Below are 17,173 nucleotides of genomic sequence, written 5' to 3'. Positions count from 1 at the left end.
GGGGTTTGGTAGAAGCAGAACAGCAGAAATCACACTGATTTGCAAGGTCATGTATTTGACAAAAATGTATATTTAATTTGGTTTGGGTTTATGCGTTGTATTGGTTTTGTTCTTTGAACACAGTGATGTTCAGGCACAATTAATTTAGTGCACCAGTAACACATAGATTTGTCATGAATGTGAAAAAACCATTTTATTTTTCAGGCAAGTAGGGTTTGGTGAAAGTGAATAGAAACTGGTGGGTTCAGTATGTTCAACAATGTTAGGAACCACTGGGCTAGTAGTATTAGTAGTAAATATATGATGAAGTATTGAATGATTTTTAAAAATTGATTTTTACGATTTATATCGTTTGTGAACATTTCTCCAATGCTTTTTGGGAGTATCTTTACTGCTCAATGTAGCCGTGAAGGTTGAGATATGTATTCAGGAAGTGTGTGCTAGTATTAGTGCTCAACAGTATGCTTAGGAGGAAACCTGAACTAATATGAGCACTCAAATACTCAGGTCAGCAATTTCAGAGTATCCTACATTCAACACTCAGTTTTTTTTTTCACAAAAATGGCAAATTTTTTTTTCTCAATGCTGTCTGAAATCGAGTGTGCGCCCTAATAAATACTCTCCAAAAACCGTTCATGACTATTCTTGTAGATTCAGCTAATATTCTGAATGAAAAGCTCGCCGCGTGAATATTTTGGTTTCTAAAGTAGGCGTTTTATTCTGCTAATATCAAATTAACTGGTGAGCAGTGTGATAAATCATGATTTTATTACCGTATTTAATACTAATTTTGAAATGCTGTCAGTTAATCAGTGAATATCTATATGCAAAATAAAGAGTTGAAATGATTAGTGGATTCTGAGGTAGTTTCTGATTAACAGACAGTATATTAAAGGAAAGAACCCTTTTTTATATTGAATATCTTCCAAGTAGCATGCAACATGCTGACCTCAATTACTTAACCTAAATTTGAAAAAGTTGTAGTTTTTTATTTGAAATATACTAAAGTGTCTATGTTAAGTTATTACAAAATTTAATACTTATCAAGCTCTGGTACACATTGCAGGTAAATGAATCAGCATCTGACTACCTGCAGATGGGCGACCTAGACTATGACAAGGTCAAGTATATGATCACTGATGGAGACTGGGAAGAGCGTGCTCTGCTCCTTCAAGCTCTGCGATGGGTACATCTGCTCTTCTTTCATTATAGAGGACTTTTTTCAGCTGTTTTATATGTACTATCATAATTTGTAGTCTATATGCTCTCCATATGAGCTTTAATTTTAGGCAAAAACATTACATATGATGGATGTTTCTATTTTTTAGTTTTGCTTTAAAAACGCTCTATAATGCTTATCTTAAACAGTATTTGTAGTTGTATTTAATTAGCGTCTTTTTGAGAGTCTAATTGTGGATTGTAGAGGTTGACTAGAGCGACTCCTAGTGAGAGAGATCAGGTGCTGACAGCCTACATCAGACACGACCTACTCGGATGCACCCAGCCTGGAGTTCACAGGGTGAGTAACTCCCATCTGCTTCGCCATCGGCTAAAACTCAGAGATAAGTTGATGATTAGCCAGAACCTAGGTCAGGTATTGGCTTTGTAACATTTTCTATTCGCTTTTTGGCTGTCTTCACTGTAAATTCGGACCGCGAAATGGTAATTGTGTGGAGTAGTATAAGCCATCATTTATCGACATAGACACAAAAACTAAATGGTAAACTTAAATTGTTCATTTCAATACGCACTCAGTCAATCAGTTCAATTATAACAGGTTATTGGTTAATTGCGGGATTTTTGCAATATAACTGACAGTATAAATGCCTTTATTTCATGGCTTCCAAACACAATCAGCCTTCTATTTATGATCAGATCGTTTTACAAATACTTGAATCTACGTCTGAAGTACTTTCCATAATGGCTTTTAAAGGCTTGTGAATAGTAGTTCTGTAAGGGAAAATTAAAAGAAAAACATAAAAAAATAGAAAGTATATATTACTTAGTCCAAGCTGTAAGTGATATCGCATCAACTATCTCTACCTCATAACCTACATATTGCCAAATATATATTCTGGTTTCTGTTGTAAAGTAATAACTAAAAAACTTATTTTTGTTGGTGATTATATTTTATAAATTAAATTAAATTTTATTTTTAAGTATAATTTGGCTTAGTACATTTACTTTTCATATTGTTTCAATATACGTAATACATTTTAGTACTGTGTGTAGTTGCTTGAAGAACTTATCATTACGCTTTTGGGTTGTATAACAAATTATACGCAATACGATGCATTTTTATGGTAATATTTGCTTCAACATACAAAGCATTATAAAAAATGAAGCAAATCTCACAACGAATTAACTTTAATATTTGCTCAAGCATCCACCATTATAACTAAATTAAGCAAATCTTGCAATGAATTAATTTTGTATGCAAAGGTTGGACTTTACAAAAAGCAAGTTATTTGTTTACAATATGGGGAAAGCTGTAAAAGTCAGTATTAAGTTGCCAGTTCTGCAAATGGATATAGTATTTCAATATTGATATAATTTTCTTGCATCTTTAAATAGAGTAGACTATAGTGTAATTAGCCAGCATAGCAGTTACTCGTTGATGCTGTCTTTAAAGGTTGTGTTCTCTTGCTATCTCTGTTGTACTTCATAGCAAGGAATTCCACAATGTTCTTGCAGAGAGGTGTTATGGCCCTGTACAGGTGTGAGGATGGTGTTGTGAGGCAGTACACAGCCAGGCTATTTAATGCATTCGCCAGTCTCTCCCAAGGTGAGAGTAGAGGCTGTTCATTTCGTTACGTTTTGCATGTTGGAATCAAGAGTTTGATTGGACGAAGTGCATGCTAGTCTTTAAGGCAGCAGCTGCCCCTGAGTTGTGAATGTCATATTTTGTCATTTGTTTAATCTTAGTTAATCAACATCATTTTTTGTAACTGTATAAGATGGGTTGTCGGGATTAATTTGTAACAAAAATAGCTTTTGTTACAAAAAAAAGTTATATGAATCAAATCTACCAGGCAGTTTGATAGAAACCAGTTCTAGGTAGATAGGAGGTTCATACTAAACATAAATGCTATATTTTTCAGTTTATTTATTATTAAAACTAATTATACAAAAACAATTTATGTCATATCCTTGTTATATAAATGATGTAGGCCAAAGCTCTTCAATTCTGAGATTTTCATTTTGAGAAATTCATTTGAACTATTTCAAAAAGTATTTTCAATTTTGAAATGCCTGGTATTGCGTCGCATCTGAATTGTTTTGTTGTAAAATTTTGTATGCACTTAAATTACTACAAACCAGTAAGGAAATGTTTGGTGGTCTCTGCTTGCAGCTTTAGCATACTCTGATAACCTGATAAACATTGAAGCAGGAACGGTATTTACGAGACAAAATAGAACCAAGTATACAAAAATAAATTTTCTGCGTATTTCTTGAAAATGGTAGCTTCGCAGTTGAGGTTCTTCACAAAAGCACATCATGTGATGGAGGCATTCCGGCATTTTTTAAACTTTTTTTCTATTCCATCGCTATAGTTACTCAGAATGCTATTTGCGGCTGTTTAGACCACCAACACAACATATAAATATGTTGTAATTTAAAAAAGTTACTGATCAGGCAGTATTACGACGTCAAAGTTTTGGCTGCTGTGGGGTTGTGAAGTTATCTTCACTTGTATGATTGTAACATCTATTATTCTTTTTATTTGTTTGACAGGGCGGACTTATTTATCACACAATGAAGAATTATTGCGAACTTTAGTCGAGACTCTAAGACTTGAGGACAGAGATACCATTGCCCGTGAGAATGTTCTCGGTGCTTTGCAGAAACTTAGCCTAAGGTTTGTTTATCTCTAATCTGTATTAGTTTCATCTTCAACTTTGGAGGGTACATTGAATAGCGCAACTATTCAGCTGTTGTTTCAATACCAGATTACGGTGTAGGCAGCCGAGATTATTCTGCTAGTTTTGATGCCGCCGAGTCTGAAGTAGTTATTATCATCGTGAGATCTTGCTGTTTTCACTTGATAATAAGTGGGTATGCATATTATTTAGGGCTGGTTATGAGTACTTGCATTTTTTTTGTTGCAAATTACTAGCCAATGTGTTTGCATACTCACTAACAAATGTAGCTGTTTTTATTGTTTCCTAATGGTGAGACATTCGCTTCTCACTAAATGGTCGTTAGCTAATAGCTAGACGAGCCTTTTTGTTTCACTGGCTTTCAATTTTCAAAAAAACTAGTAACAAGTGAATAATGCGCTTTTTAGCAAAAAATGTGACAGTTCATTTTAGTCTTAATGTATATGTAATGTTCTATCTCTTTTTACACTAGTAGGGATGAACCCGCAAATTTCCCATTCAAATTCTTACCTATTGTTAATCAATGTTTTCCTAGTAGTATGTTTGTAGTGTCTGGTAAGCGAATTCAGTTTTGAACTATTAAATTTTATGAATTTCCATTAGTTATATGATGCTCTTGAACATTATTGCGTGTGTAAATCAAGTTTCGTATGCAGGAGGCAAATGCAGACGTCTATGATAGAGGAGGGAATTATCGAGTGGCTGATACGGCTGCTAAAGGAAAATGATGATCTCTCAGACTATAACCTTGAATACGCTGTTGCTCTTACTATGAACTTGTGCCTCAGGAATGCCGGTGCGTCTGCTTCCAGTGATAGCAAAGGATTTCTCTTCTTGTTTCTAAAATACAGTGTCAATGCAATGTACCAACAGCTATAAATTGTCAGTCCATGTGTCATTAGCAGTTTCTATTGCTATGCTTCTCACCTTTCTTGTCTAGTCAGCAGTTCTGATTTTGTGCATCATTCCAGCATTTATGTCAGCAATTTGGAAATATTTTTGGTGGCTTTTTTAAGATTTAAAATGTACAATGAAAATTTGATCACAGTTTTAGTGAGTCCGCAAATTATTCTCTAGTATCTTTTGAAGAACAAAGAATTTTTCACTTTAATTATTTTTCTTATTTTAGTTTCGATAACTTAGAGCATCGCAATTTAGTTATCATGAAAATACTTGCAGGTAAGATGAGATGTGCTAGGGAACCTAAGCTAGTGCTGGAGGTGCTTTCTGACCTCCTGGGCCACGAGAACCTCGAGATTCGACCGTATGTCAATGGAGCCCTCTACAGCATTCTGGGTATACCATCTATCAGGGACAAAGCACGGTCTATGGTAAGGTCTTTAGATGCCCAACAATACCATTTTTACTATTTAATGTTTGAAGAGTGCAACTTCTTTATTTCGTTAGGACTGCTCTTGACTGTATTTGTAAGTTATGTGGCCTCGCCATCTAATATAGATTCTCGCATATAAGCTGAGATTAGAATGCAAAAAACTACCAAACGCTGAGAAAAGCTACCGCAGATCGAAACTCATGCTCTACAGATTCTTAATTCTAAGATAATGAAATAGCTATAGCTGGACACACATACACACCAACATTGAGAAATATATTGCAGATTTTTGCAAATAAACAAACGCCGAAAAAAGCTACCGCTCTAAGGGGTCTGCTTATACACGCATAACTCTGACCGCACTCAAACAAAATGACATGGTAACAACTAGAGTCATACTAAACACGCGCCTTGTAGCCAGCTACTTACTCTTTTGGTCGCTTTGCTCCTACTGCGGGTAACAAGTTGAACATGTTCTGAGTTGTCAAGCTATTGCTATTACTATAGCTTACAGCATTATTATTACTGTTAAAAATATATAATCACAGCCACTAGTCCTACTGCTCAATAAATACTCATCAGAAGTCTATTGATGTACAATCGGTGAAGTCTATATAGCTGTAATGCATCTGACATGGCTGGCCTTCGCAAAGAAGAAATTGTGAGAAAAAAATATGTTTTTGCACAGTGAAACTACGCTCAGGATGGGTTGTAAATGTATTTTCTATTGGCTCAATGCATGCAGATAATTGTTTCCTTCTGTTCAAGTATATATACGATAGGGTAATTAATTAACTACCCACTAATCAGAAGAGTATTGTATGAAACCTACAAAAGCTGCTCCACAAAAGTGCTTTTGTTTGTGGAAGCTGCCCCCTGCAAAAACTGACCATACGCAAGCTCTGTACCGAGCTGCACTACCTGGCTCGTAGTGCGCAATGAGTTGATTCTCTTATGCAACCTTTTGCCATGATAGTTGTGTATGGCATGTATGATTTGTAGGGTCAGTGTATATGCAAATTTTTATAAAATTTTAGGTTGTTTTTGTAGGGTCGACTTGTATGCGAAAACCTACAGTAATATCTCAGCAACATAATATCAATTGCTTTGAATTTGTTAATAAAATTGTCAATTGTAGAAAAATGCTCATTTAATTAATTTAGACTGAAAACCCAATTCCTCTGCTTTACTCGGAGTGACAGTGAGTAGCTTTGAACGGTTCAACAGATAACTAGTTGTTTGAGTACTTTACAGGGAATGGAGGACATCTTGAGATGCTTCATCAAAGATGGCCAGGCTGACATGAACAGGCAAATTGAGTTTATCATTAAGCAACTAAACTCAGGTAAATCATGGTTCGGTTGTTCCTAATATCACTAGAGAGCAGGGTGCTGTTTCACCATCATCGATAGGTGTTATGGTACAGTATATATCAGTATCTCACTCGCTGTTTCACCATCATCGATAGTTGTTATGGTACAGTATATATCAGTATCTCACTTGCTGTTTCACCATCATCGATAGGTGTTATGGTACAGTATATATCAGTATCTCACTCGCTGTTTCACCATCATCGATAGGTGTTATGATACAGTATATATCAGTATCTCACTCGCTGTTTCACCATCATCGATAGGTATTATGGTACAGTATATATCAGTATCTCACTCGCTGTTTCACCATCATCGATAGGTGTTATGATACAGTATATATCAGTATCTCACTCGCTGTTTCACCATCATCGATAGTTGTTATGGTACAGTATATATCAGTATCTCACTCGCTGTTTCACCGTCATCGATAGGTGTTATGGTACAGTATATATCAGTATCTCACTCGCTGTTTCACCATCATAGATAAGTGTTATGGTACAGTATATATCAGTATCTCACTCGCTGTTTCACTATCAATGATAGGTGTTATGATACAGTATATATCAGTATCTCACTTGCTGTTTAACCGTCATCGATAGGTGTTATGGTACAGTATATATCAGTATCTCACTCGCTGTTTCACCATCATGGATAGGTGTTATGGTACAGTATATATCAGTGTCACACTCGCTGTTTCACCATCATCGATAGGTGTTATGGTACAGTATATATCAGTATCTCACTCGCTGTTTAACCATCATCGATAGGTGTTATGATACAGTATATATCAGTATCTCACTCGCTGTTTTACTCTCAGTGATAGATTTTTTATAAATGTAGAAGTGCTTTAGCTAAAAAATTCATAAACAAAAGTGGATCTCCTTTTTCATTGTATTAAACAATAGTTATAAAATTTATTGTTAAGATGATAAGTATTGATCGATATCAAATATAGTTGTTCAATTTAATAAGATAAATAATTACTTAATTAAATACTCAAATTATAAATAATTACTCAATTATATAAGAATATATAGCAAGCTTGTGTTTGCTCAACTTATGAATAATAAATGTTATGGCATGACAAAGCTGTCACCAACCTGTCAAAGTTCATCTTTGTTGAATTCAGATAAATCATTGATCTCATAACAGCATATTTTGGATATTGTTCATGTCTATCCAAGTAACATTTTTCATGTGGTTTTAGAATACACCTCCTGTGTATATTCTCTTATAAGCATATATCTCCAAAGCCCTAGGTAGACTTCGTAAACATGCTGACAGTAGTTGCAATTTGGACATATTGGCTTTTATAAATGTAGCCTTTGATCATAATAATATTTTCCTTCAAACTACAAACTCAGCTCTTAAAAGACTCAGTGTTGAAAGGTTCTGGTGTACAGTAAGTCAACGACTTAGTGTTTTTTCGTGACATCATTTTATCGTTGTCGGCCATCTTTATAGACAATTTTATCGTTAAAAACACAAAGCTTTTGCAATGAATTTTTGAAAACGATGCTTTTTTTTTGCAATTTTTTATTATAGAATCAAAACAACACCAAAAGGTACTAGTATATAAAAGAAAAGCAATCATTTTCTGCAAATATGGTGGCTTTTTCGTGAACGAGCGCATGTGCAAACGACTTGATGACGTCAAAAAAATGATGGATACATATTCTACTTATGGCCCTAGTAACAATGCATCTTCCATTCAGGGAATTCTCTGACTAACCCTTATATTCAGAATAATAGCTATCTTTACTGCACTTAATTTTAGATGAGTTTCCTGAAATCGGTAATATCATTGCTCCTTTATTCTGTATAGTTTAGCCAACTAATAGTATTTATTTAAGCTTTGGAACTTGGAGATATGGAACAGATGACGTTATGTGTTGCTTGTCAAAGTCAGCGCATAACATACTGCACACTTTTTAGTTAGTGGCACTAAGGAGACAGCTTCGATATATGATTTGGTTATGCTCGTGAACACTGCTCAGCCGTTATCAGTTCTACTTCTATTAGCCTATCATGGCAGGAACTCTACTCATTTGGCTTACACCAAAAATTATTAGTTTACTTGATTCAGTCATTGCTGACTGTCATCACGTAACGCTTCAAGTTATTTAGTTGAAAAGGTTTTGGATTCACTTGATCACAACTTTGGGTTAATTTTGACTGCATCGAGGATTCTAAGTTTTTCTCCAAGCCGTAATAAGTGTGGTTCGCCTAATTGTGCCGACTAATTCAAGTTCAAAAATTCTATGTAAGGCTCAAATGTAACGTAGTTTCAGAATAACCTCACCATGTGTTAAAGCATTTGGTACGTGGTAAAAGTATAGTATACTGTAATTCATTTACATGTATGTGTTTTAATAAGAGTATACATTTTATTATTGTTTTGTGCATATTTTATAAAAGAAAAAATATACATACATTGTTGTTCAAATATGTGTACTGTATATAGACTTGAAATGAGTGTTTTTTGGCTTTTTAAGTTTGTTAATTCCTTTGATCCAAATATCAACACAAAAGTTCCAAGTCTTATAGATGAACTTAGACAAAACTTAGCAGATTTGTTCAGAAAGTATCAGTATTTTCTGTCATTTACGATTGTTTTTGATGTTTGAGGTAATCTGACTGCCAGGATGTTTCAAGATCAAAATTGATAAAACTTGAACGCGGTTAAAACGCTCAAAAGAAAAGTATGTGCGAAATGATGTCACTATTGCATTCAAGTTGCAGCATTATGCGGCTCTATTCTGTCAGTCTCTTTTGTAACTACCATTTTGTCGCTTGATTTGGGCAGTTTAATCACGATCAAGTTTAATATATTTTACTCAAGAAACATCCTGGCAGTCAGATCACCTCAAACACCAACCATTGCAAGTGATAGAAAAATACTGATACTTTCTGATAAAATTTACTAAAGATTTTGTAAAAATTCATCTTTAATGCTACTTTCTCATTAGATGATCTCTGTTGTTCCGTTCGTAAAAAAGACAGCTATCACTTAGGTAGTTGGGTTATTTAAACTTTAAGAGTTATGCTACCACACCCAAATATCACAATTCTTTTCATACTTCATCTCTGTTATTTTAGTAAAACGCATTGCTGAGTGATTAGTAATGTTGTAATTTGTCACGAACAGCTGATGACACTGCCGATGATCTCTCCGATGATGAAGAGGATGAAGATGATGATGAGGACCAAGATGCTATGGAAGCAGACCTTGACAAAGCTGAAGTTCTCAGACCAGAGCCAGGTCGCCTTCAGGGAGATATTTTGCTCCTCAAGCAGTACACTCTTTCTACTGATAAGAGGAATAGGGTGAGCAGGCTGTTCGTGTAATTATTTTTATAAGTTTTACTTAAAGAGGCCATATATTTATAATTGTTCATAGCTACAGGTTATATTAATGTTTGTTTTATTGTTTATTTATAGTTTACTGTTTATTTGTACTCTTATAAAATCATACACGATAGTTATTTAAGTTTCTAACAAGTAAGGTAAAATAGGGTTCTATGTATAATTTAATATTTGTACTGGAGCCAAGTAACGCTATCAACTGAAGTCTAGTGAGTAAAAAGTACAGTGTAAGCTACTTTGATGGGAAGATAACTCCTGGAGAACTTGCTAATGTGTGAGGCTACTGTCGCTTACTGATTTAGCACAGAGGCTGTTGAGCTCAATATCACTTGTTTCAGATGAGGCAGCTACAGAAGTCAGCCACTCCTTTTAACAGACCAGTTACTCCTAATCAGATGAGGCCCATGTCACGAGCCTTGGCTCCAAGGTTAGCCGATTTTTAGCATAATTTATGGCGTGAATACTTGCATCATCTTGCTATATGCTGATAGACGTTCACATATAGGAGACTAGTTGCGGGTTCCTTATGACCATCACGATGTTTTAGAAGTGCTCAAGGGAAATTCTGCTGTTAAATGTTTTGTAATATAGTGTGATAGGTGTGTGTATGTTGGGTATTTCCATAAAATGACTCACTTCTGTATGTTGTATTGCCATGAACTGACTCACTTCTGTATGTTGTATTGCCATGAAATGACTCACTTCTGTATGTTGTATTGCCATAGAATAACTCACTTCTGTATGTTGTATTGCCATAGAATGACTCACTTCTGTATGTTATATTGCCATAGAATGACTCACTTCTGTATGTTGTATTGCCATGGAATGACTCACTTCTGTATGTTGCATTGCCATGGAATGACTCACTTCTGTATGTTGTATTGTCACAAGATTGCTGGCCATATGATACTACATATTTCTAGAGGTTATATTTACATTGTCCCCAACTCATCAGTTTTATTTTAAATAGCTTAAATGATTACTTTTGTAACTTTCTTCATGCAGTCCATTGCTGTCAGCTGTTGCCGAGAGACCTCCTACAGGGAGCCATTCTAAGTCAGGACATCGGCCTCGCACCGGGGAAACAAGGCCAAAAAGTGGAACCGGAAGTAATGGTGGACGCCCAGTATCAGGTCAGAGCAACCGCTCGGCGCACAGCAACAGGTGAAGATAACTCTCATGTATTTGATGATGTAATCTCTAGTTTCTTTGTCTGACTCACTATAACAAGAATGGTGCTAAGGATAACAAATAGTAAGTGCAGCAGTCATATTTGTAAGGCAAACTATGAAGTGTTATCAATGCTTTGTTTCTATTCAATTTCCAAGTGTGAAAGTTCACTATAGCATTTTCGTTATAATTTTTAACGTTTTGTAGACCGTTTAGACTTAATTTTATTAAATTTAATAAAATACTTAAACTTAATCTAAATTTTAAACTAAAACTTAAAAATAACATTTATGCTATTTTTAAGCAGTTTTTTATATAATTTTCTTATGTTATTTAATTTATTATGTTTTTTTTGTAATTCTACAATCTTGACTTTTTTTAAACAGTGCGGCTATATGTCTGGCTTCATTCTAATTTTCATGGTTATCGATCATCATGTCAATCACAATTTAGGTAATTAAAATGCCTATTCATTCGTGAAGTTGATGTGAGACGACTGTATCATGTCAGCCCTATCACTTATTTCCTTTTGATATCATAATGCGGTTAAAGTAATTTTTCAAACTTATAACGTTTTTTGTCAGACGATTGGAGGATTCTCTGTGTTGACTCGAAAATACTCTTCTTTGCAGCTCTAGAATGAGTCATCACTCTAACAGTTCCAGCAGACGTAGCAGTCTCTCGCATTCGCAGAGTCCTAGTCCTACTGGCCAATCAATGAAAAGTAATGGCATGTCCGAGCGCCCAATCACCCGCAGTGGCAGCCGTCCATCTTCCGCAAGCGGAGATAACAACGGGGGCAACTTGACTCCCCGACCTCGTAGTGGCAGTAAAAACAAAAAAGCATCTACAAGCGCTACTCCCATCAGTAGCTATCCCAAGTATGTTCTTGCTGTTTTTATCAATCATTTTTAATCTATCTCAAACAACGGGAAGTTTTATGAAGCTACTCAATAAAACTAGAGTAACAGCATATTATTTAAATTGGAGTTAGAAGTGCATCTCTTAAACTTTCCTCAGTATTTTTTAATCTCATTTGTTCCAGTGTCTTTATAATGTAAGGATAGTGTAGAAGTATTTAGAATAAAACTTTGTATTCATCTCTTTGGTGGCCGATTCAAAAAACTCTTGGAACATGTTTTCAGCTCAATCGTTTAACTTTATCAAGGAAGGATTTAATAAGTTTATTTATTTTGGCCACTTTAGTCAGCCTGACAAGCTATTCTTGTTAATCGTGTGTGCAACAGCTAGTAAAATAAAATTAAGGATTAGTAAAGACATATATTCATTAATCTATTTGTCTATTTTTTTGGTTATTTAGCTATCCAAGTTTTGGCATTTCTTGTTCTATGGTCGTCTTGTTACACAGTTCTCATAGGAAAATTATCACAATTTAGGGTTTACACAATCTTAAAAGCTTTAACAGATCATAGCAGTAGTGATGCCGAGCCTGTTATACTGTCCGTGATTGGTCAGTTCTCTTTCTTGGAGTGGTAGAGTTAGCTTTTAGATGTACCACATGAGCAGTAGCGTTTGTATGCCTTTCTTTCATGGCAGTGACTTAGTAATAAAAGTTAACTTTACAAGGTGGTTATTTCATTGCATAGAATAGTTTAGTTCAGGGTTGAAGTTGGAGTTGTGCGCTACTGATGAAGTATATACGATAGTTTAATAGTGGTTGAAACTGCAGGAAGTACAATTAAAACTTTCTATATCAGTTATAACCTTTCAGTAGATGTATAGTTCTTTGGTGTTGTCTGCTTTTTGATGTATTTCTCCATTTTTAGATCTCCTGAATATGAGACAGCCTTCGGCTCTAAGCCTCGGATTCCACGAACGCCTGATACTCGAAGCATGTCTAAAGGCATGGGCCTGCCACCTCAACCAACCTACAGTGATAGTCTGCCCAGTCCTAGACCCAACTCTGGCTCTAGTGAGAAGGGTAGAAGGTACGCTCGGTGAAAAGAATTGGGTCTATTCTCATAGGGAACGGTAAATGATCGTGTGCCGTGTTTTATCGATCGTAGTGTTCTCTGTCCGTCTCTAATACCTCTTCCATCACTATGTTTCCATGAGGCGGTTCATCCACTAGTTTGCATTCTCCACAAGCTGCAAATGGCAAAAATTCGCAAACAAGTGAGTTTTATTACTCGCAAATTTTTACCAAATGTTTCATGTTTCCGAAAGATGGAAATGACACTTCCGGATGATGCGCTGCTAAGCAGGTGCTGCGAAAGCTGATCCATTTTAAGCATTTTTCACACTTCAATTGTTCTTATTGTAATTTGGCCAGATTCGAATGTCCTGCTATGAATACTGGCGTAGAAATCTTTATTTCTTTTATAACAAAGCGCTCGCATTAGTCCGCAACACGTGAACAATCACCGAACATTTATGGCATGGTAACTCTATGTGCGCACAACACCAAGCCCTCATCATCCGCACAATGGAAGCATAGTGCATATCAAGTTTAGCATGTTGCCTGCACCAACTAACTCTGTCTATAGATGTCTGCTTGTTCTGACTAGTCTAGGAGTAGTGACACGCTTGCATTTAGAGGTAGTAACACATTTGCATTTGATTCAAGATCTGAAGCAGCAAGACATCAACATACCTGCATCTTGGTGTGTCAATGATTTCACAAAAGTAGGGATGGTATAAGTGTCATTATCTTCTTTCAATGCTGGTTAACGAGGTTATTCCGCGACTTCCTAGTTGAATTACAAAAACTGCTGATTGCTTATGGAAATTCCTATCTTACGGTATAACTGGCAGTCATGAATGTTCTAGAGGTTGCACGGGTGCTACTTGTACACTTACAGTTCTCTGTGTGGATGCTTGTATGTTTGACGGATCCTTGCTCATTAGTGTGCAAGTTCTTTTTGAATTGCCATATTTTAATGGTTGTCCTGAAATTGTCGAAATGTACTTTATGCATGTTTGAGCTTATCCGATACGCTAGTTGACTTTTCTAGCTGTCCAATCCAGTAGCTAGCTTGGCTTCGTATCAATCTGTATACAACTCACCTACTTACAACGTTGGTTTTAATTCGCATCAAATTAGTTGTCTTTAGGCTGCTATTCAAAAGATAATATTTGCTAGCTAGCATTAAATGCCTTGAGCTACAGACATTGGAGTTGTCATATCGGGTGATGGTTACTACCGATGATCCTACACTAGTAATATCACTTTGGAGGTTAATATTGACTGCGGAACTAAGATGTTTGTATTCCAGTCGCAAGACTCTTACATTGAACTGATTGAGTTTTGAATTTTAGACAATAAAAAAATGCAATGCATAAAAAATTTATTTTAATTTAAACTAGGGGTTTTATGTTGCTAATTTTAGCAAACAGTTTCTGTACTTCAGGTATTAAACTATTTGATGAGTTTGTAATAGAGGAATGAAAATACACTTTCTGTTATTGACCTTTGCACTGATAAGCTTTTTTAAGGTATATCATCATCTAACCAGCTCTGGTAATGTCAAAGGTTCTTAAAACTTCGTCATTTAAAATAGTGTCTTTCAGTGTTTTTAAAAAACATAATTTTTCTGTCGAACATTTTTGGAAATCACCATGCACTAACTTAAAAGTTGACTTGCAACAAAATTCACATTACAGGTATTTGGTATCAGAAGATTCACCATGTCTTACTTTGCTGTGTTGTAGTTGCAAAATATGTGGAAATGTGATTACAAGCTCTTAAAAGCTCAAAAACGAACAGTTGATCGCAGCCATCACGAAACCACCATAGATCGGAATCAGTTTATTTCTCTGACGTAATCATTACATTTGGTTATTGTTTTGTCATGTGATGTTCTCATGTGAATTGAAAGGCCAATAAAAGGCTCAATATAAAACTTCTCGTAGCACTAGTTTATGACAAACACTTCGGGTTTTACCGAATAGCCCATATCAAATATAGATGCTCGCTACTTTACAGTTTTATTTCGGCGTGGTCTAATCATGTAGTCGTAATCTGACCATGTGACCCATACTTCGCGATTAATTTCTGCAGCATTTTTCGATTATCACAGGTGACCAACAGGCTCGTCGAGTTTATCAGAAAATTATATGTACTCCTTCGAGCCAAGGTTGAAAAATTAAACAAATTTTCACAGTAGGTTATAAGATATCAGTGCTGAAAGTGACAGCATTACAATGACAATGAAACAGACGCGTAAAAACAATAGACATGGTTTTATTGGATGTGTGAAGTATATTTGTGAAAATATTTCGACGAATGAGGTTGCGGGAAAGTGTAAACAGAAGCCATCTTGTACAACTACATCCCATTTGAGCCATTTTGGAAAGAGATTCTAATCTACGGCGGTTTTGTGATGGCGGTGATTAACTGTTCGTTTTTGAGCTTTTAAGAGCTTGTAATCACATTCCCACATAGATTGCTCCTACAACACCGCAGGGTAAGACATGGTGAATCTTTTGATATCAAATAACTGTAATGTGAATTTTGTTGCAAGTCAACATTTAAGGCATGATTGTATGGTGATTACAAATATTATTTAATGGCTGTGTGTAAATGTGTTTCCAAACCCTACATGAACTCAGGCAACACATAAACAGTATCTCAAAAGGCAGTTGCGTATGCAAACTCGACATCATATGGTGGAAGGCCCATTTATAGGAGGCTTTTTACTATGCCACAATATTGTTCTGTTTCACATGACAAAATGCGGAATTTCATAATTAATACAAGATTAATATATAATTAATAATAATAATATAATTGATACAAGAACTAAAGATTCTCTTTGTTTTTGTAGAAACTGAGATTCACAGTTAGAACCGAATCAACTTCGATGTATGCATCATCTTTCCACCAAGTGAATTATCTTTGCCTTACCGATATATACATTATTTTACCTTTAGAAGCCACATAAGGCTCCATATTCCTACCTTACAGTTACTCAAATCGTCCACACTTGATATTCATCCAGTTTATTCATGGTTCAGCTCATAGACATCTGGCTCAGTGTTACTTTTATGTCATTGTTTGCAGTTTGGCAAATATATAAATGTCATAGAGCTTTACCGGCAACAATTTCCACATTGGGAAGTGTCGGTTTTTTTTGTAGAAAACTTTTGTTTTAAGGATATGATAAGTTTTAAGGTTTCAGTCTCATTTTACTCCGTCCTACTGTACTTTTTCTTTTAGTTAAATTTTGATATTGAAAGTTAATAATTATGCATTGCTATAATTAGCTCAGTTTGTTATGCTATATCATTTATGCAAATTATAATACCTAGTCTATTAGCTTACATTATGTATGAAACTGCTGAATAAGTGCCAGCGATAAGAGAAACTATTCGCTGAGCTAAACATGGTAGTTCATTTCTTATCGGGAGATTTTTGTGAATGTTTAATTTTTATGTCACGAATACTGTGCTGTATTTTCTTTTATGTTGCTTAATATTATATTTTAAAATAAATAGACTTGTTTGGTTCTGGTTTTGCATCATCTTCTGTTTGAAGAATGGCACAATGCTGTATTTTCTATTTTCTATCTATTTTCCTATTTATATTACTAAATAATTATTATTCACTAGTATATATGCGTACATTCATATACTGTACATGTTTATGTACAGTATATGTATGTATATACATATGTATACATATACATCTATACTTAATTATATACGTACATGCATGTACATATGTATATATATAAATAAATATATATATATTATGTAAAATAATATATATTATTATAACATATTATTATATTATTTATAGTATATTTTTTAATATGTACAATGATGTTTAAATGAATAGTATATTAAATATGTATAAATATATATACTAGTAAATAAGTATTTTTAGTGTATACGTACATGTATATGTATACAAATATACATGTTTATATATGCGCAAATATATATATATACACTAAATGTATATATGTAGCGTGCAAAAATGACTCGCTTTATTGTCGGCTCTGGTTTGCAATCATTAAAAATTATCCATTAAAAACTCATGATATATTTAAGTAGTGAAACAAAAGGAAGATTTTGGAATGTCACTA

At 34.8% G+C, this 17,173-nt stretch overlaps 1 protein-coding gene across 2 annotated transcripts in view; it reads left to right on the top strand.

The window, feature by feature from the left end:
• Positions 1-16,591, top strand: part of LOC137399238 (lisH domain-containing protein ARMC9-like) — a 41,009-nt gene extending 24,418 nt beyond the window's left edge. The window contains exons 9-21 of one of the 2 annotated variants that reach the window (XM_068085254.1): positions 1,067-1,186; positions 1,424-1,519; positions 2,695-2,785; positions 3,736-3,859; positions 4,538-4,677; positions 5,061-5,212; positions 6,469-6,559; positions 9,736-9,914; positions 10,292-10,380; positions 10,959-11,117; positions 11,756-12,004; positions 12,911-13,072; positions 15,911-16,591. In XM_068085254.1, the coding sequence (XP_067941355.1) occupies positions 1,067-1,186; positions 1,424-1,519; positions 2,695-2,785; positions 3,736-3,859; positions 4,538-4,677; positions 5,061-5,212; positions 6,469-6,559; positions 9,736-9,914; positions 10,292-10,380; positions 10,959-11,117; positions 11,756-12,004; positions 12,911-13,072; positions 15,911-15,917 (1,659 nt within the window). In that variant the 3' untranslated portion in view covers positions 15,918-16,591. Of the gene's footprint in view, positions 1-1,066; positions 1,187-1,423; positions 1,520-2,694; positions 2,786-3,735; positions 3,860-4,537; positions 4,678-5,060; positions 5,213-6,468; positions 6,560-9,735; positions 9,915-10,291; positions 10,381-10,958; positions 11,118-11,755; positions 12,005-12,910; positions 13,116-15,910 lie in introns of both variants that reach the window. The other variant, XM_068085253.1, reaches the window with a different exon arrangement.
• The last annotated feature ends 582 nt before the right edge of the window (positions 16,592-17,173 follow it).

The sequence above is a fragment of the Watersipora subatra genome, chromosome 7, assembly GCF_963576615.1.
Source record: "Watersipora subatra chromosome 7, tzWatSuba1.1, whole genome shotgun sequence".
Lineage (NCBI taxonomy): Eukaryota > Metazoa > Bryozoa > Gymnolaemata > Cheilostomatida > Watersiporidae > Watersipora > Watersipora subatra.
This window is presented reverse-complemented; position numbering and strand designations above follow the sequence as displayed.